The sequence below is a fragment of the Dromaius novaehollandiae genome, chromosome 17 (assembly GCF_036370855.1).
Source record: "Dromaius novaehollandiae isolate bDroNov1 chromosome 17, bDroNov1.hap1, whole genome shotgun sequence".
Taxonomy (NCBI): domain Eukaryota; kingdom Metazoa; phylum Chordata; class Aves; order Casuariiformes; family Dromaiidae; genus Dromaius; species Dromaius novaehollandiae.
The window spans coordinates 2,993,156-3,013,070 of NC_088114.1; the positions used below are offsets into that span (position 1 = coordinate 2,993,156).

The following is a 19,915-nucleotide window of genomic DNA, read 5'->3' on the forward strand; positions in this document are numbered from 1 at the left end:
AACAGATTTAGTGACAAGCTAAAATATCTCATTTGAAAGTGTTAACCTTCAACTGAGTAGGTACTATCACAGCTTTCATTGGCAGACTATGCAATGACATCTCTCAAGGTGATTGATGCAGGTTTTTGCAATTTCACATGAGCCTTAACAGTGATGTGCCTCATCAGGTGTCTTTCTTTCATTTGCCTTTCTTTTCTTATTTTACTGATTCTTTTGTATTTGAAATGAATGTTTAGCTAATAAACTTCTCTTACTTCTCATACATCTTCTATAATGTTTTGTTTCATATGTGCTAATTAACAATGCTTAAATGCTTACCTGCTTACCCATAGTCGCTTTAGTCTCACAGTCTCATACTCTTTGTGTATGAGTTGAGTGAGCATTTCATGAGATAGTGCTGAATGTTATTTGACAGACTAAACAGAGTTAACTGTTATGACAGGTCATACCAATATATGTGCAGAACTTGACTGTGAAATTGGGTAGAGCAGGAATAATAGGTTATGTTGACAGTCCCTATTTAAAAAAAAAAATCTTCAGTGATTGTTTAAAATTTAACAGTAGTGGCCACTTCATGTTGTGAATTCTTTTCATGATGGCTTCAAAGTTCATTTCTCTTCAGTAAGACTTCAGATCTTGCCAAAATTTGATTTAAACCACGTTCTTCCATATCTGGCACTGCCTGGTGCTTTAATATCATCTTTTCTAAAGATCTGAAATGCTTGTTTCTTATTTTGTCTGTAGAATGACAATGAGAAGTTCTAGACTGAAAGCAATCTAAGAAGCTTTTTTTAATTTTATTTTTTGGTAAAGTTCCCCATGTTTCACTTATTTAAGAATTTGCAGGCAGCTATAAGATTTGGTTGCTTACAAATGTACAAGCTTGTCTTCCTTGATGAATGGCTTTGTACATTTTTTAAAAGTACTTTCATATCCTAGTATTAATCTTTCAGTTATTTTCTTAAAGCCTGGTTTGGATGAAACATGAACAAGTATGAAAATAAAAGTTCATGATCTTTTTTCTTTATCTTTTATTTAAAATTGCATAATTTATATAAATAGTAGCAGATCCCTGTTGCTTAGTGCACCTGACTAATGGTGTATTTATTTTGATATGTTGTTGAGAACAAGAGATAGAGGGTTTCTGAATCTTGCTGTGTGATCTGGGTAAGCTGCTACTTGAAAAAGCTCTTGCAGGAGAAAAGGTCTCCTCTGTTCATGTTACAATGAATGGGTACACCAAGCTACTAGATGATTCAGGGTTACATTACGAAGGGAGTAAAAGTGTTTGGGTGTGCATCTGGTATCTTGAGGAGTTATGGAAACAGAAGAAACATAGGTATCTGAACGGAAGCTTGTATTCCGCGCATTTGGAGAATGCGATCAGTTTGCATTGATGCTTTTTTGATATTTGCATAATATGTTAGTGTACAGTTATGTAGGCTGTTTGGAAAAGCATGTTATTCAAGTGTTGGATTATATAGAGGAATAAGGATACTCAGCCCTGTTCTTTAGTGAAAAAACATGCATGTAGTTTGTGTAAAATAGTCTGAAATCAATAACTATTATTCTCTGCCTTGTGCCTCATACTAAAAGTTGCAAAGAGACCTGTAAGCAGGTATGTTAGAAGTTAGTCTGTCCTTCCATAGTTTTTCCAAAGCGTGCAGTAGGCTGTTCTTAATGTAATCTCATTGAATGTAGCAACCACAAGAGGAAGTGAATGATGTTCATATACCTGTAATTCAGTTGTATTTGGTTATTCCTCAAATACACTAGTGTGTACAATGTCTTCCTGTACTTAACCAAATTTGATTTCACCCCCATCCCTCCCTGCTCCATTGTAGATGCTTTTACTGATTCAGCCATCAGTGCTAAAGTAAATGGTGAACACAAAGAAAAGGATCTTGAACCATGGGATGGAGGAGAGACCACTGCTACTGAGGAGCTTGAGGCATTAGAGACAGATGTTGTAAGTAAAGCTTTTTTTTTTTTTTTTTTTTTTTTAATCGTCTAAGCCAGTCTCTAGAAAACAAGCTGTTTATCTGGACATGCCTTGCAATATTCATTGATTTTAATCTAGTAATGACCAAAATTGCTGGCCTACATTGTATGGGTGTATGTTCAAACTTTGCTAGCAGCTGCCTCAGTACTTTTTTACAATTTGAATAAGAATAGCTGGATTTCAAATGCCACTTTTTGGCAAATATTGACAGATGGCAGCTGCTGCAGTAAGGGACATGTCTGACTCAAGGACTGACTGAAAGAGGAACTTTTATTAAGGACTCCAAATTCCAAAATGCACTGAAGTGATTTATGTTTAATTGGAGCATCCCTGTCTGACTACTGTTGCTTCAGAAATTATGGTGAAATTGTGCTTAGCTAACTGTCTCTGAGCTAAGCTGAAGGAAACTGATGGAAGTCTGACCCATGACTTAATAAGCACGGACACAGTCTCAGTAGATTCTGAATTGTTTGATGGAGAGTATATTCTCAAATGAAGTTTCTTTGTATATCACAGGAATCAGCTTTTACTCAATCATGCATTCTTTTTAGTAAGGCATTCAGACTGCAGTATGTAAAGGAAAGAAGATAATGTTACTGATTAGAGGAGAATCTAGTAATGTTACTGTAGATAATATTAACTTTGGATAGAAGAGTTATCCTGTCAATTTTAGTGTACGTATAATACAGCTCAGGTTTATTAGAATGCTTAATACCATCAGTGCTTTTATAAAACATTCAAAACATTTATCGTTTGTGAAGGTTAAATGCTTCAGTGCTGTAACAGCAATTTTATTAAAGTGGGGAAGTTGTGCAGATCAACAGGAGTCTTCTGCCTGTGGTGTGCATCTCCTAGGTAATTGCATTAGTAGTGCATTTGAAAAGATAGAGCACTTGCCACAGTGAGGCAGCTTCTAATGTTCAGAAGTGTCAATTTTCACTTTTTGAAAAGGCATTCATGTATATGTTTCTTGTTAGCCAGTGATCTAGTATAGAGCGGGCATGGTACTTGTTCAAAAAACAAACAAAACTCAAACCACTGGCTTTTGAGAGCAAAATTAGTGCATCTCATAGATGAAGAGCCCTGAAATAAAACTGTGGCTTTAATAACTTTGTTATATTGACAGTGAGTTTGTAGGCCCAGGAGAAATGGCAAAAGGTTTAACTTCTGCCATCAGCCCTTAATTTTTAAGGGAATGTGTTTCCAGTGTCATTTTGAAAAACAAGCATCGTTTTCTTCTAGTCTAATGGATGGGATCCCAATGACATGTTTCGTTACAATGAAGAAAATTATGGTGTAGTATCAACTTATGACAGCAGTTTATCTTCTTATACGTAAGTTCCAAAATATTTTGTTATTAGACTTGTGTTTAATGTTCTCCTTGGTTTGATTAAATTTTGTATTCTGAAGATAGCCTTATATACTTTCTAAGGTTGTGGAATCAAATGGCTGAAAAAACAATGGATGAAGTAGTGCTGAAGAAACCTTGCCAGAAACCTTGCCAGCTTTCTGTTAATAGTTAGATGTGGTATATTGCTGTATATTCCCTTAAATGGGCACAATTCATTCCCATTGCAGCAGGCATTCAGCAATGCCTGTTTCTTACAGAAACTTTTATGAATGAGGTGGAAAATAACAAATTTTAAGTGTAATCTATTTTAGGTAGCTACTGTACCCATAGTTTGTGTTTAACCTGTCAGAACAGTTTAATTTTATTGAGATAATTGATTTTCTCTATATCAGAAACTTGAAGTGCTGTTGATATTTTAAGGGGTCTTGTGTGCTGTGGATAACTGGTTTAGCAGACTTGTCCAAATGTAAAGTTTTAGCTACAATACACTAATACTTTGAAAATAGAAGTATAAAGCTTCCGCTGGCTACTTTGGCAGCGTGGACCCGTTCCCAGTAGTCTCCAGCTATAATGTTAACTGCAACTGCATAAACAAATCAATTGCAGATGTTGCACAGCCATGGTGAAGTGTCTTTTATCTTTTCCCACTCTTTTCACCTCCAAGGCATAAACCTATTTTTGGATGTCCAGGAACTGCAGCAAACATGCTGATGTTTATGTAGAATTGGAGCATTTGTCTGCAGCTCTCTGGTTCAATAATTTTATTTTTACTTTTTGTTAAAATAGATCTATAACATGGTGATAATCAAAGTTTCTTAATCAGCTTATAACTGAATCCTGTGGAAGCTCTTCTTTAGAATACTTTGCTGATCTAAGTCTCTGTACTTTTGAGCTTTAATCTCCCATCTTTCTGCTTTATGGATGTTAATGGAAACATTAAAACATGAAGGTGGCTTTAAATCTTTAGAGACAAATTCCACTGTTTCCCAGTCAAACAACTTGCTTTACACTGTTGTCTGCTAAACTGGGAAACTCCACTCTCTACCTGATCCTCCAAGTACATGATAAGCAGCGGGTTAGCTAAAGGCTTACCCATGTAACTGAAGGATGGTAGAGGATTTGCTTGATTGTTTTCCCTTTCTGGAGTTATCTGTGAGCAGATATAGGTTGTAAAACTACATAAAGGTAGAAGTTTGTATTCTAGCAAGTGTACTGCAGTAGTGTGCTGATGAGCTATTACACATGCTTCTAGCATTGCCGGGGTTAAAACAATGTCATCTTGCCCGTTGCCTTTGTTTCATCTTTAATGGTGATTTCTCTGTTAGGAGAAGTAAAAACATTCTTTTGCCTGTTTAAGTTGCCGTCAGTGCTGCTGCAGACATCACTTTCTGTTTTTTTGTTTGTTTTGTTTTTTTTTTTCAGTCATTAAATAAATGAGGAAGTATTGGGTGTTTTGCGTTGCTGTGTGCATACCTCATGTAGCTAAAGTGAGGCCCATGACTACAGGTTTGTATGCATGGTGTCCATGCATATCTTACTCATAGCCCAGAGTTTCATCCTGAAGGTCAAGGTTTTTACTTAAGATTTTTAACTGTTACCACTGATAAGGGCAGTAGATTTATGGGCTGGGCAAAGTGTATGTGTGTGTGTGGGGAAAAACTTGTGGTCTAGCTAAGAGCAATGGTTTGGAATTTGGCAAACTCACTTGTTTTCCTGGTTCTGCCTCCAACGCTTGAGTAAGCGTGCATATATTATTTCAAATTTGGCCTGTATTTCCACCCACTTTCTTTGTTCTTTTTTGTATTATCCAAAATACGTGCAACAGGGATTATATAATGCCCAGCATAGCATGGCCCAAGCTTCTGCCTCGTTTTGTATTTTTATGTAGTTTATGCTAAAGTAAGATTGGATGAAATAACTTTTAGAACTCAGAATTTGCATCAAAGACAAAGCACAAAGTTCTCTTATAAAACCTGACACTTCCACAAAAAGTAGAACAGGTGCAAAAACAGTGAATGGACAGAAGGAAGTACCGGTTAGCTCTGAGTATTTCATCGCTACGTGTATTGAATTCTTACTTGGTGGCTTTCTTAAGGGAGCTATGTGTCCTTTTCACAATGTAGTATTATCTAATGTCATAGGTACACTGGATAGATGGTTTTGAGGTCCTATAATATGGCAAACAAGGGATAGGTTTTTTTATTGTTCTGTTTGTGTGTCTTTTAAATTATTTTCTGACTTCTGGTCCAATGCTTTACTGCATTGCATTCATCTCTTCTGCAGTCACTCATAACAGGAAGAGCTGAAATTCTATGGCTGGAATTATCAAAGGATTAAGTGTGTAACACTCTAATTTCAGTAGGAGTGATGATACTTGTGTCTATTGGGAAAGTCTAAATAGCTAAAGAACTTCAAATTTGATCTTTAATGTTAGCTTCCTATCTAAATAATAGACTAAGGGTTTTTTTATTATTAATGTACTCAGTGATGTTGAAAGTTGGAGCCTTTGCACAGCTTTAAGGCCTAGGGATTTTGCTAGACATATGGAAAAACTGCACCCTGACCTCAGCTCTTTTAGGCAGCTAAATGGCACTCAATTTGCATATAATGTCTTTGATATCAGTGTTTATGGAGTGGTGTGACTTACACTAAAAAGCATAGCCAGTCTTCTGGCTTATAAGCAGGTTTTTTTACTCTTACCTACTTGCACTATATAATTTTTATAGATCCTCTGTACTTTGAATGCATTCAGAGAAATTCTTTTTTTCCTCTCCCTTGTCTTTTAGGGTGCCATTAGAAAGAGATAATTCAGAAGAGTTTTTAAAACGGGAAGCCAGAGCAACTCAATTAGCAGAGGAAATTGAATCAAGTGCCCAATACAAAGCTCGAGTTGCCTTGGAAAATGATGAAAGGACAGAAGAAGAAAAATATACTGCTGTTCAGAGAAATGCTAGTGAACGAGAAGGACATGGTGTGAACACTAGGTACTTACATACACTATGAGTAGCATTTTTATTTAAGTGCTGTACCTATTTTGGTACAGTAGTGATTTACTCATTGAAACTGCTTTTTCAGCACGGCTGATTTGGTTCGGAGCCCCGGGCTAACAATCATGTACTGTTTCTGGCACTCACGCTAAGTCGTGCACGTCTGTTTGGCCCTGTGTTATCTGTGTAGTGAGTGATACCAACTTCTCCATTCTGAAGTTTCATTGTGGTAAATTCATGCAGAATTACGGGAAAGGGCAGTGAATTTCAGGCATTAGTACTAAATCATTCGGTGTCTGCGGGCTCAAAGAAGGCACAGTGTGAGTTCAGTATCAAAAAGCAATTTATTAAATGAGGTCAACATTTGATTGTATTTTGAATTTTCCTTTAACTTGATTTGGGAAAGATAAGTATCATCAGAGCACTTGAACAGGTGCTGCTTATTATCTCCCAGTTCTGCCTTATAACTGATAGAAACTTGCTGTATTTCAGGGAAAATAAATACATTCCACCTGGACAGAGAAATAGAGATGTCCTGTCCTGGGGAAGTGGACGACAAAACTCACCAAGGATGGGCCAGTCTGGATCGGGCCCACCGATTTCAAGATCTGGATCCCATACTTCAGATTTCAGTTCTAACTCTGGAGCAGATCAAAGAGTAGTTAACGGAGGCAAGTATCTTAAGTCTAAAATAATGTGCCTTATACAAGTGCAGTCATTTATCTAATTGTTGAAACTGCCTATGAAATGGTTTTATGATGTGTATTTCATAAGCTAGATTAGCATTCATCATTTAACACAGAAGTGGTTTTCATTTGGGTTGAAGTTATTGGTAATGAAAAAATCATTTGCCTGCATTGTGTGTAGCTTCATATCCAGAGATGTCACTTCTTTTCCTTCTAAAAAAGAAAAACCATATTCCTTAGGTGATGGTGTGGTATACAGTTTTAAAGATTAAAAATTTGTTTTACGTATTATTACTACTAAGCTTTGTGTTGAGTAGTAGCAATACTGACATCTAGTGAAGGGGACGTGGTAGCTGTGTTGGAGGAAATGTCGTTCTTCCTCCTTGGTGCGTGTATCAATTCTGTTTCCCATTAAAAGGAATAAGGCAGATTACTGTGACGTGAGGGGAAGGTCATTGTTGGGAAAGTAAGGGAAATGTTATGCGGAAAAGGAATCAAAGGCCTTCTGTCCAAATAGCTGTTTGAGGATTTTCTGCTGTACACATGGGTAATGTTTATAAACAGGCACTGTAGGCACTGTATAGTGGGCATCAGCGATTCATAAACTGAATGCTGTTTCTTGAGATAGATTTCGGCAGCAGTCCACACTTGAGGCATTATTTTTATAAGTTGAAAGTGCTATTATTGAGAATGTTTTGTATAAATAAAAATGCATAATACTCAAGTGCCCCTGTCTGGAGAGGAAGTCTGAGGAACCTCTGAAGGTAAGTGATGTTTTCGTTTTAAATACAGTGTCAGCTGCATAAAAGAGATACAACTGAGTCTTGCCCAAACAGTGCTGACTTTGAAATCTGTTTGTAGTGTTTGTGGTTTCTGTCATCTTATTACTTCGCTGAATGAACATCCTGTACTAGAATTCACAAGCCATTTTGAATATTTTAAATTTTTTGTTTCAGAAACAACCCCATATCTGCTATATTAAAATACTCCATTAATACTTCAGATAACTGATAAAGGCATAAATGTCAGGCTTCAGACACTGAACACCGCTGTTTTTTGTAAAGATGCAGTTCCTAGAATTTATATTGCTCATCATTTGGTTTGAAAGTAGTAGCTTGTATAGTCAATACTCTGTGCGAACCACTGTATGAGATCCTTTGGTAGTTATTGATGGACCTTGTCAAGAGTGATGTGTACTGTAGAACATATATGATAGGCTAACAGATCAAACTTTACTGTCTATTCCTTAGTAGTATTTGTAGATCCTAGTTAACCCTTTGGGGAGTTTATATGACATTCAGATGTTAAATTTGAACAGTCCTGAAGTGGAGGAAATAACCTTGCAGAGCCTATTTTGTTGGTTGCAGAAATAAACTAATCTGTCCCCAAAGGGTTAAACATGAAAAATCATTTTGTCATATTTTACTTTTTTTTTTCTGTTGACCTTTTTCCCCATAATTTTTCTTTAGTTTTTATACTTTCCTTCATATCATTTGTTCTGTCAGGTGTTCCCTGGCCATCGCCTTGCCCATCTCCTTCCTCTCGCCCACCTTCTCGCTACCAGTCAGGTCCCAACTCTCTTCCACCTCGGGCAGCCACCCCTACACGGCCGCCCTCCAGGCCCCCCTCGCGGCCCTCCAGGCCCCCGTCTCACCCCTCTGCTCATGGTTCTCCAGCTCCTGTCTCTACTATGCCTAAACGCATGTCTTCAGAAGGTACAATACCACAATTTGTTCATGTTTTTGTTTGTCTTTGTTTAACTCCTTTGTGAGTTTAATTACAAAATTGTTTTTCCTCTTCATTACTTAACCTATAATTTGTGTTTAACTTTAGTTTATCAGACTATTTCTATTAACCTTTTTATTTGAAGAACTTTACAAAAACAAAATAAAGCTGTGAAATTTCCCAAGTTGGTATGAAATAAACTCAGCTTTGTAAACGCTGCTCAGTGTCTTAACAAACAACATGCACAACCTGATAATTATAGAGGGCATTTTTAGGAATATTATTTCATATAAAGTCTCATTTTGATACAGTTCAACACAAAGCAGTTTCAAATTTAATGAAATCATTTAATTGCCTTTTGTAAAAATACTATATTCAGAGAAGTGCTCTGTGGAATAGGATAGGGTAAGTTGCTTCCAAGGTGAACCTGTAGAAGACTTTAGATCTAAGTTTGCTCAGCTTCCTAGTAGTCAGTTATTTGCAGAGGAAAGTTAACCTGGGAGTCTTTGATAACAGAAGTATCTGGACTAAGTTTATCTGTACTCTGAGAACAATGAGGAAGGCTTTTTTTTTTTCTTTTTTCTTTTCCCCCCCTCCTTCCCTCCATTCAAAAACTAGCCTGCACAGCAAGCCTGGAGAAATGCAAACTGGCTGTCCTAAGCTAACTGGAAACTTGCAGTCTGTTTGCTGTAGCTGGCTCCACTGGAGCAACAGAAGTGATAAGTCATCCTGCTAATTGAAGAAGTGGCACTATTCTGCAGCTTGCCTGATAAATGCTCTATCAGCCTTTACCTGATGCTCTGCAACCAGAAAGTGGGCAGCAGTGGGCATGTCTGTATGATGCAATATTGTCCATTATGAGTATGAGGTTTTTTTTTTTAAAGTAAGATACTGAGAATCCACATGCAAATATAGTTATTTTTTAGCAGTTGTGGCTGTCATTTGTCAGGCATACAGTGAACTGTTGCTTACTGCAGTGTGTAGCTTCTATTGCAAGAATAGGATTGCTGGAAAGCATGTAGTCTTTACAACGCTTGCCTATATATAACTTGGGTTGAAGCGTACTTTAGATTCAGGGTTAAAATAGAGGCTGACACTTAAAGATTTATACAACTAGAAGAGGTACTTGATATTTCTTATCTGAAACTAGAAAGCCACTACCTGCGTTTTTCTCTATTATTGAGCTACTTTAAAAATGAGAACTGTAATCAGCCAGGTTGTCCATTGTCATGCACAGTTTTTGTTTGAAGCATCAATGCTTTAGTGTGAACTTGCATTAAAGAAAATGTTTATTAGGGTGTAGTAACTGTATTGCTGCTCAGATTTGAACATAACTCTTCTGTGGTAGCTGTATAAACTGTTCAGAGTTACTGTATTCACTGTATGGCTTTAGCTCCTGCAGTTAAACATGCATGACTTGAACCTTGGGATAGCAATAACTTGTTAAGTTGCAATTTTGTTGACTTGTAAATGAATTATGACCTGCTGCAGACCAATTTAGCCCAAGTGCAGAATGCTCTGCTGAAATTTCCCAAGAGCATTGGTCAGCCAGTGGTGACTACTCTGTGAATAAATGCTTAGTATCATTGACCACCTCACAAAAGTGATGGAAAACAATTTTTTTTTTCTTGAAGATGTTTGAACTATGTTGAAACAGAGACCTAGTGCTCATCCAGAGGGAGCCAGGCCGCTAACTTTTTTGGCTTGTCTTGCAGTAAACAATATTGAATGCTTGGATTCAAATATTTTAAATCCAGGACTTGTTTCAGTTCTGATACAGTGTCTAAATATCAGTGAATATGAGCTTTTGTAGCAAGGTGAAGAGTATGTTGATAGTCTGACTGGACCAATGGCTTGGCCTTTTTAGTCTTGCAGATCCCTGGTTCTAGTCAATGTCAGTGTAACTTGCTTGACTGTATTACTGCATTATTGAGAGTTACTAGAACTGAAGATTAAAGCCAGTTCTAAAAATAGATGGTATGTTTGGATACACTAGGTGATGGATGTTAAGTATTTATTGTGTGGGGTTGTCTTCTTTTTCTCAGGGCCTCCACGGATGTCTCCTAAGGCACAACGGCACCCTCGAGGTCACAGAGTCTCTACTGGTAGGGGTACAATTTCAAGTGGCTTAGAATTTGTATCTCATAATGCACCAGGGGAAGCATCTACTACTGCAGTGGCACGAGGCAGCCCTTCAGGTGGGACGTGGTCATCAGTTGTCAGTGGGGGTAGGTAAAGCTTGGCTTATTGCAGATGGCTTGCCAGGGGTATTTTAGAGTGTTAATGCTAAGCAGAATATGGCGTTTCTAGATAATTCAGGCTCTGAGTAAACACTGGTCTGCTAACTTAGTTTGCTCAGATGAAGTGGGAGAAGGGCGTTACCAGCTAGCTTAGTAAAATGGTTGGCTAGTCAGTCCTTAGAAGTGCAATATTGTCTTAAGTCAGTTTTGCTGTGTGAAAAGAAAGGAAGGAAAAAAGTGGGAGTTCGTTATTGAAAGAAATAATTTTAAGGACTGTTATTGGAGGAGACAAGAAAACTTGTACATGTTCCATTACCTCACTGAATTTGGATAATGGCTGTATAACTGGGTTGATGTGATTTACGAGTTAATGAAGTGTTTGGATGGAGGAATGTTGGAGTTAAAAGATGAAATGATATTCCAGTTAAGTTGGATGTATTTTTCCTTTAAAAGTGATCTAGGTTTTAAGTGGTGGTTTTGTCTTTGTCATGAGTAAGTGCTGTAGTAGCAGATGTAGTCAGTCTCTTTTTTTCTATTTTTCAATCAATTATAGTCTTTTTAGTATTTGCCTTTTAAATTTAAAGCTCAGTCTTGTGACATCTGCCCTGGTCTTGAGCTTTTGTAGTTGGGACTATGTTATAGTGGGTTGTCAAGAGTTGGGTGCTTTCTTGAATCAAAGAGCAAGTCAGCTATAGTTTGGAGTTTGACACTATTTAGCAGTGCTAGAATTCTAGGAAAGTGTTTAATGGGAATGTATTTTTAAGAAAGAAGGTGTGAATTATTGTCAGTCTAATGCATAGACAGTCCCCCTAGACCTGTTGCCTTGTGGAAAAGATTTAAACTCTTCTGTTCTAGCATTTGCTCTGATTCATCTTCCCTTCACACCCTCACTTTACCTATTACTAACGTGCAAATAGGACTGTTAAACAACTTACCTCTCTTTCTTCTTGCTCACTTGAAGTTTATGTATGATGTAAAGCAACTAACTAGCCACAGTGGGATGAGCAGGAAGCAGGAGGTACAACTCATTCTTTAAACAATATGCAACTTTTCTTGCTGCTTTAACACAGGGGCAAAAATATATATCAAATAATGCTCTTTCAATAGTATATGTTTTTTTTTTTTTCCAGTTGGCATCCCTCCAAAAGAGGACTATGTAAAACGGATGTGCTCTTTAGTCCCTTTAAAAACGTTTTACATCTGTTTGTATTGAGATTGACCACTTTTTCTGTTCTGCCTGAAATTGTGTTAATGTGAGCTTTTGTAGTTGTACCATGGGGGGCCAGGGAGCATACTGCAGTTTCACTGTGGGACTACAGGGCAGTGAATGTGTTAGGGGACAATCTGCAGGAAAATCGTACCGCTTATCTGAAATGCTGCATTGTAAAGAACTAGGAGATGTACCTGAAAGGTAAACAGGTTTTCAATTACTATATAATGTTGCATTGAATATTTTAAAGCATGGTTTTTTTAGCCTCATTTTAAAAATAAGCAAACTGCTAAGTAGATGAGGAAACTTGTCCTATAGCTATTTTTTCCTGTTTGTTTCTAGTTCCAAGATTATCCCCTAAAACACACAGGCCTAGGTCTCCAAGGCAGAGCAGCACTCCCACGGGACCAGCTCTGCCTTCTCCTCAACCTGGTACTATTCCTACTGAATCTGTTGCCATGCCTGTTCCAGCTGCCTCTCCCACACCTGCCAGCCCTGCATCCAACAGAGCAGTTACCCCTTCCAGTGAAGGTAAGTCACCCTCACTAGCTGGCAAATAGTCCATATTTCTAATCACTGAAAATGAGTATGCCCATAGAAGAATAAGCTGCTGCCTAAATGATGGGAAAGCTTTTGTCCGACACAACATAGCAACTCTAGTCAGTCCCCTTTTCTCATGACGATAGGCTTCTGTGCTTAATTACTTTTGTCCTTTAAGATATATGGGCTTATAGGTGTTTGACTTAATTCAGTTAGAAAAGGATTTTTTTCAGACTGATTCTTTAGCTCTTTTCTAATTGGAAGAAATCTAGGCCACTGCTTTCAAAGAATATTTTGAGCATAACGAAAGGAGAAAACCCTTCAAGAGTACCGTCATAGAGGTCTAAGAACCTTCAAATCTTTGTAGCATTTTATTTGAAGAGCTGGAACTAGTGAAATTAATTCACTCTTGGTTTGTATTTTTTTCAGCCTAGTTAGGGATCTGTGTGTGGCAGGGAAGAATATGTTCTGGGGTTTTTTGGTTTGATATAATTATCATAGGTGGGGAAGGTGAGATTCCCCTCCAGGCCCAAACTAGGTAGTATAAAATGTAGTATGTATGATTTCTTTTTTGTAAGTTGAATGTGGTTAAATTCCTCTTCCATTCCTATCTTGCTGTCTCTTTTTGATCAGTTTGAGTTGGGTATAAGAAAATGACTTTGAGAATTTCTTTTCTAGCTAAAGATACTAGGCTTCAGGACCAGAGGCAAAATTCTGCAACTGGAAACAAGGAGAATATAAAGCCCAGTGAGACTTCTTCTAGTTTTCCTAAACCTGAAAACAAAGGTTTGTATCAAAAGCTTCCATACATACTTGAATAACTTACTGAATTCAAGCACTAATCCAGATATATTTAGTGAAGTTAATATTTTAAAGACGACTTGGAGGTGACCCATCTTGGGCATTTTACAAGGAATATTTGATCACGCAGTTGTGAAGTGACAGGTTTACAACCTTAAGTGTTGTTCTTGGCTCATTTCATCACTGTAAAACGTGGAGATGCTTATGTGGATGGTGCGATTCCTTCCCCCAGGCAAAGAGTGTCTCCTTTTAGGAGCTGTGCTCATAATACATCAGAGCTTTGTGGTCAGCACAGTTTTTTATATAACGCTGCTCCTTGCTATTATGTCTTAAATTTGGCTTTCTCTGCAGCCATGCTTGTTTATTCAGTTCTCAGAATAAAATCTTCTCATGTTGTTGAACTTGATCAGTGTTTCAACTTTAATTTCTGCGTCTTAAAACGCTGGCATAAGCAGTTATATTTGGAAGTTTTTATTGCGTGCTTCTTTATGCTCGGAGGAGATGAGATGTAGTCCGTACACCTAAGGACTTCTGTCTTGGTGTGATGTGTTAGAACTATACATGCATTGAATACTTCTGTAATACCATGGTTTCACAGAGTACTTATGTGTGCTCACATGTGTAGTTTGTAGAAGTGTGCCCAATTACAGATAAAATGATACATATGTATTTCATTTTTAAATACACAAGCATTATCTTTTAGATAAGCTTAGAAATATAGGGTTGTATATGTAACTTGTATTAGAAATGCTTGGACAATGCTGGTCTTATGTTTGGCAGGTGTATCTCCAATTGTTTCAGAACATAGAAAACAGATTGATGATTTAAAGAAATTTAAGAATGACTTTAGGGTAAGTTTCTCTGTATGTTGACTTAAGGATATCATAGTTCTCATGTGCATCCAAATTATTTTAATGAATTAAATACACTGCATGTGTTAACAGGAAAACAGATCTTTAAAACTTGTGATTAATTTATGAAAATATTCATAAGGATTCATAGTAGATACTATAAAATCAGTGCTGATTCTTCCTGGTACAATTGCCTAATACCTGTAAATGTGCATATTGACTTAGATACCATGCGCTGAAACACTAGTTGAGACCTGCTTGATAATTAGGTATAAAGGATTGTCACATTTGTGCTCCATATGGAAGAGCTGTTTCAAAGTTGAATAGAGAGTTTGGCTGAAGAAAAATTAAAGATGAATATCAGCTGTTCCATAACATAGCTCCTGGTTAAGGTGGTCTTTTAAATTGGGTTAACTTCTCAAGTGTTACTGTTAAATCACATGGGGTGAGTCCAGGGGGTTGTCTTAAGCTTTCCTGTCACTTTCTAATCAATGTGTAGATCAATGGAGTCTCTGAATGGTTGCTTTCACAGTGTAGGCTTAAAAGATTGTCAGTGTTCCGAGATTTCATTACTGAACATGAAAGTGTGTTTTAAATGGTCATTTCTAGATGATTAAGGCCAATGGCACTGTATTTTACTCTGTATATGTGACGGCATTAGACTGTGTCTCTGATTTTTGTGTAGCAATTTACTGAAAATAGACCTTGGTGGTTGGTTTGTTTTTTTTTTTCCAGTTACAGTCGAGTTCCTCTTCAGATGCGGTGGATCAGCTGCTAAACAAAACTCGAGAAGGTGAAAAATCAAGAGAAGTGGTTAAAGAAAAGACAGAATCAACCCCTAAAGATTCTGTCATAGAAACTGGCAGTAATACTAACTCTAACAGTGGCAGTAGCAAACCTAATAGTCCAAGTATTTCTCCATCAATAAGTAATAGTTCTGAGCAAAAGCGAGGGCCAGAGGTAACTTCACAAGGTGTACAGACATCTGGGCCTGGAAGTAAACAAGATAAAGAGGATAAAGAAGAGAAGAAAGATACTGCTGAGTGAGTAATCATGCTTTTAAGAATAAGCAAATCTGTTATTAGCATTTGGCTATTTGTAGAACACAGTATTGCAAACGTGTGAAATCGTAAATGTTTATATGATCAATATATTCTCAGTTATATAGTGAGAGCAATACGTGAATTGACTATGCTAAACATCATCTAATGAGTCAGCAGCAGAGCTGCATATAGAACTCTGGTCCTCTTGATGCCTTATCCTTATCTAAATGCTTATTTAAATGTTGCCCTGTCTCATGCAAGCTGGAGTATCAACAGCTGGAAAACTTATTACGGAAAAGTATACTAAGAGTACTGTTAGTAAGAGTAGCTTTTTGTATGCTATGTGTCATCCGAGTTCTAAAAAATCTGACTCATAGATGGAATTTAGGTACCTCATCTTTCTAAATTTCTAATTGTTAAAGAGTTCCGCGGATAGGCTTGTAAAGGAATAATGCTGAGTATTGTTTTGTTTTGTTCTTTGTTTAGGCAGGTTAGAAAATCAACACTTAATCCTAATGCAAAAGAGTTCAACCCTCGATCTTTTGCACAAGTAAGTTATTTATTTGATACTGCTTAACATTATTTTTAGAGGTCTACACGGATGGCTTTCCTTTATGGGTGTCTGATCCAGGCTTACAGGAATATTGAGTAGATATCCCACTAGTCAGTGTTAGATTTGTGACTGGTTCTCTTTGATCTGACAGTTATTAGGGTTGTAACTTACTGGTTATTAGGGTCCTTAAGCATAGCAGTTTATCTGGTGATCTATCCTGAAAAGATTTGATATGCTTTCTTGTAAGAGAGACAACTACCTAATATAAATGCAAAGAGTGGTTTTGGTGGAAATCCTCTCTGCCTTTGTGAACCTTGACTCAGATCTGCTGTAGTTTCTCTAATTTGCCTAGAGTGGCACTCTGACATTTTCAGAGCTGCAGTGATAGCCACTCACCCTTTTAGGAAATATTCAGGATGTGTGGGTTTGTTTTGTTTTTGTTTTGTTTTTGATTGTAATTATCTTTGGGTTATCCTAAGGGAGGCACAAAACATCTGTGATGCATTTTGCAAATGCACGGTTTGCTTCTGTTTCTAAAACCCTTCTCATGGCTGAGCATAATACTGAATAATGCCAATGTTTCTCACTTGGAGTCAGAAAACACTAATTCTAATGCAGGTATTCTTTGTCTTAAAATCCAAATGAAAGGAACAAGGTAGTGAAGTTTAACTTCACTATGAAGCAGTGTAGGGTAGAAAGGACATCTTTAACTTTAGTGAGCTCTAGAGTTTTAAATTACTGTCTTAAAGCAGTAAACTGGTGGAGGGGGTCCTTTGTCAAGTCGTGGTTTCACCAGCACGATAGCCTCTCATCTTGCCACGTACCTCATGGAGAATGCAACTGGTAGATGAGTGGTACACTTAAGGTACTTGCATCAAAGCCTAGTTTTAATCACATTTAGGAATCAGGCAAGGCAGTACCTTCAGCAGAACTACAGAGAACACTGAGCTCCCTGGCGAAGTTTAGGCATACACAAATGTTTTTGGAGGGAGGGCTAGGGGTGGGACAGAGATATTTGGGGTATAATCAAGCTAATCCTGCGTTTGCATTGCTGAATTCTGTCTGTAGCCGAAGCCTTCTACTACGCCAACTTCACCTCGTCCGCAAGCTCAACCTAGCCCCTCCATGGTGGGTCATCAGCAGCCAACTCCAGTGTACACTCAGCCTGTTTGTTTTGCACCAAATATGATGTACCCGGTTCCAGTGAGTCCAGGCGTGCAGGTAAAGTGCAGCATGTAATATAAACTTGTTTACACTTTTCAGATGATTGTTAGTGAGTCAAGGAGACTTAGGAGACCCAAGTTAAAACAATGAACCAGTATGGTTTATATTTCTGTCGTAAAGTTTGGCATGATTACATTGTTGTTAAGTTCTAGCTATGTAAATGCTAACTTTTGCCAGTGGTCCCTCAACCTAGATGTTATAAGAATTTAAACACTTGTAAAATCTAACAGCTCTTCTCACATCTGTTGTTAATCTGTGCAGGCTTCCTCCCCAGTCTTCAAACCATAGTCTTACTCTGAAAGTTTTAAGCAACTGTTTTTCTGTCCTTAGCTTCCAGCTATGTCCTACTAATTTCTGGTTGTTGTAGGGATTACTAGGATTTTAAATCTAACTCCGTTATAAAGCTGTCTGACTTGATATATTGCTTGAAGTAGCATATCCAGTCATTACTTGAGAAAGGCTGTTGCAGACCATATGGTCCTAGTTGCTTGCACATGCAGACTTAATCACGACAATACAAGAAAGTATCATAGGTTAGGCAGTCGTCACTAAACCATATTTAAAATATGGGAAGTTTATTTTTCCTCGTCTTGGAGAAAATTGTTGCTGGTGATTAAAAAGATGTGGCTAACACTCCACTGTGCCTAAAACTTGTGCTAACTTTGCTGTTGTACTGTGTTAATTAACACCTCCTGGACACACTGGGTGATTTCTTGAGTGATTTAGTTCTCAGCTTGAAAAAGGGTACAAGAACTCCTCCTATTAGAACTGAAGGAGTGTGCAAGATACTGGTGTGAAGCTTGTTATAATAAATGTTACAGTAAAACTCTAAAATAGTCAGCAAACATCTTCAAATTGTAATTGCATATCTTTTTCCTAATTTTAAAATAGACATGCCAGAATATTGTTGGCTTGGTTTAGCAAAGGTGAATTTTTCTGATAGCGTATATGACATTGGTGAAGAGCTGAACTGTTAAATTTTAGCATAAAGCATTACCTTTGTATGAGTTGCCTGAAAAGTTCTGGTGATCTTCAAGCTAGCTTTTTCCTGTTTCTTCCTCTGAACCTTTCAAGCATAGTTTGAAAACTAGGATGTGGTAGTTCTTACTGAGATTAATTTCATAATGGAAAGTTTCACAGCAGAGAACTCTAATTATCATATCTGTAATGTTTGTCATCTAATTATGGCTGTAAAGTTACGGGAAGAAATTATCACGTCTCATATTATTAGAGGCTATCCTTTTTTTTTTTTTAATTTTATTTCTAAGCTCAGGTTAGAATATACTAAAATAGAGTTCTTCCCCCTGCACACTTTTTAAAGAAATATCATAGCTTCAATTCCTCCTTCTGTTTCAGCCTTTGTATCCTATTCCCATGACGCCCATGCCAGTGAACCAAGCCAAGACATATAGAGCAGGTAAAGGTGAGAATAATACTGCCTGTTTGGTTCTTAGTCTGCATGCAACATGAATAAAATAACGAATGCTTGTATATTGCCTATTCCATGTTAATTTGTTTTCAATTGATATTTTAAATATTATTTTAGTAAAAGAAAGTAAATGGAAATATTCAGGTGTTTCTAGATTGGCTAATTCAGTCAAAACATGATAAGTTTGAGTAATGGGGAGTTGCTTATTTTGGAATTTGATTTGGTAAACTGGAAAAGGTCTCTGTTACTTGGAACACTGGGGTAAGTTGAGTGTCTCCTATATTTCCTAAATGCTATAGGTTTGTTCAGAAAGGATCTTTCTGTTCTAGTTTGCAGCAGAGCCCTGAATAGTGCCTTAACAGAGTATTTCTGTCAACAAGAACAATTTGTATTTCTTCAGAAAGACTATTTTACTCTGTTCTGAAAAGGGCTTGTTGCTGGTCCCAGTTCGTTCTTTTGCATCCCTTCCGTGACAGTAACTGAATAACTGGACTAACAATACCTTGTTTTTAATGAGTGACACCTGTGGCTGTGGAGATGAGAACCCGTACGTGTGTGTGTATGTTGACGTGCACTCTCATCTCTTCAGTGAAGCAAAGGAGCAGAAAAATGATGGTCTTGTTTTTATAGTCATGTTTCAGATAATACGCTAATTCTACACAGTGCATGCTTTCTTGCAGTTTTATACAGTGGTTTGTGATGATCAGTTCCAGTCCTGTAGCTCCAGTCATTGGAGGAAAGGGATTAAAAGAGCAGTTCTGCTGCTGCTCAGAATTAAACAAGTAGCCTTTTTGAATGTAGGGAAGACAAAACCTGTAATGTATTTCTGTCTTAAAATACTCTAACTTTACAGTGGCTTGATTCATGAAGTCTTTTGGTTGGCAATATTGAATATTTTAATCAAACGTATATTGATATATACTCTCATTTGCTCTGCGAGGCAGGTTTCCTATTCTGAATTCCCTTTTTGAGTTTCAGTATAATTTTCTGCATATCCATCCTGTGTGCAGCAGAGCCCTGAAGGAACTGCATGTGTTTAAGTTCAGTGCCTTTATGCTGTTCAAGTTGCTTCCTATATTTATTTTTTTTCCTGTTGTTGATTTGCGATGTAAATTTCATTATGGAGAGAATTTACTGACACCTTCAACCTTTCCCTCTCTTCCTCTCTCTAAGGGGTCTGTCTACATTGCACACTGCAGTGGAGTTTACAGGTGCTTGAGTTACCTTAGCTTTTAGTTGCAGTTTCAGTGCAGCAAGGTGGAGCTCACCTTGA

The 19,915-nt window shown here is 37.4% G+C and overlaps 1 protein-coding gene across 18 annotated transcripts in view; it reads left to right on the top strand.

The window, feature by feature from the left end:
• ATXN2 (ataxin 2) overlaps window positions 1–19,915 on the top strand; it is a 54,947-nt gene that overhangs the window by 17,050 nt on the left and 17,982 nt on the right. For 5 of the 18 annotated variants that reach the window (XM_064521920.1, XM_064521921.1, XM_064521928.1 and 2 more), the window contains 13 exons: window positions 1,845–1,969; window positions 3,245–3,336; window positions 6,140–6,337; window positions 6,833–7,011; window positions 8,532–8,741; window positions 10,797–10,979; window positions 12,544–12,732; window positions 13,420–13,527; window positions 14,323–14,393; window positions 15,129–15,436; window positions 15,923–15,986; window positions 17,058–17,210; window positions 18,570–18,636. In XM_064521920.1, the coding sequence (XP_064377990.1) occupies window positions 1,845–1,969; window positions 3,245–3,336; window positions 6,140–6,337; window positions 6,833–7,011; window positions 8,532–8,741; window positions 10,797–10,979; window positions 12,544–12,732; window positions 13,420–13,527; window positions 14,323–14,393; window positions 15,129–15,436; window positions 15,923–15,986; window positions 17,058–17,210; window positions 18,570–18,636 (1,947 nt within the window). The remainder of the gene's footprint in view (window positions 1–1,844; window positions 1,970–3,244; window positions 3,337–6,139; window positions 6,338–6,832; window positions 7,012–8,531; window positions 8,742–10,796; window positions 10,980–12,543; window positions 12,733–13,419; window positions 13,528–14,322; window positions 14,394–15,128; window positions 15,437–15,922; window positions 15,987–17,057; window positions 17,211–18,569; window positions 18,637–19,915) is intronic. The other 13 variants (XM_064521922.1, XM_064521925.1, XM_064521926.1 and 10 more) reach the window with 10 other exon arrangements.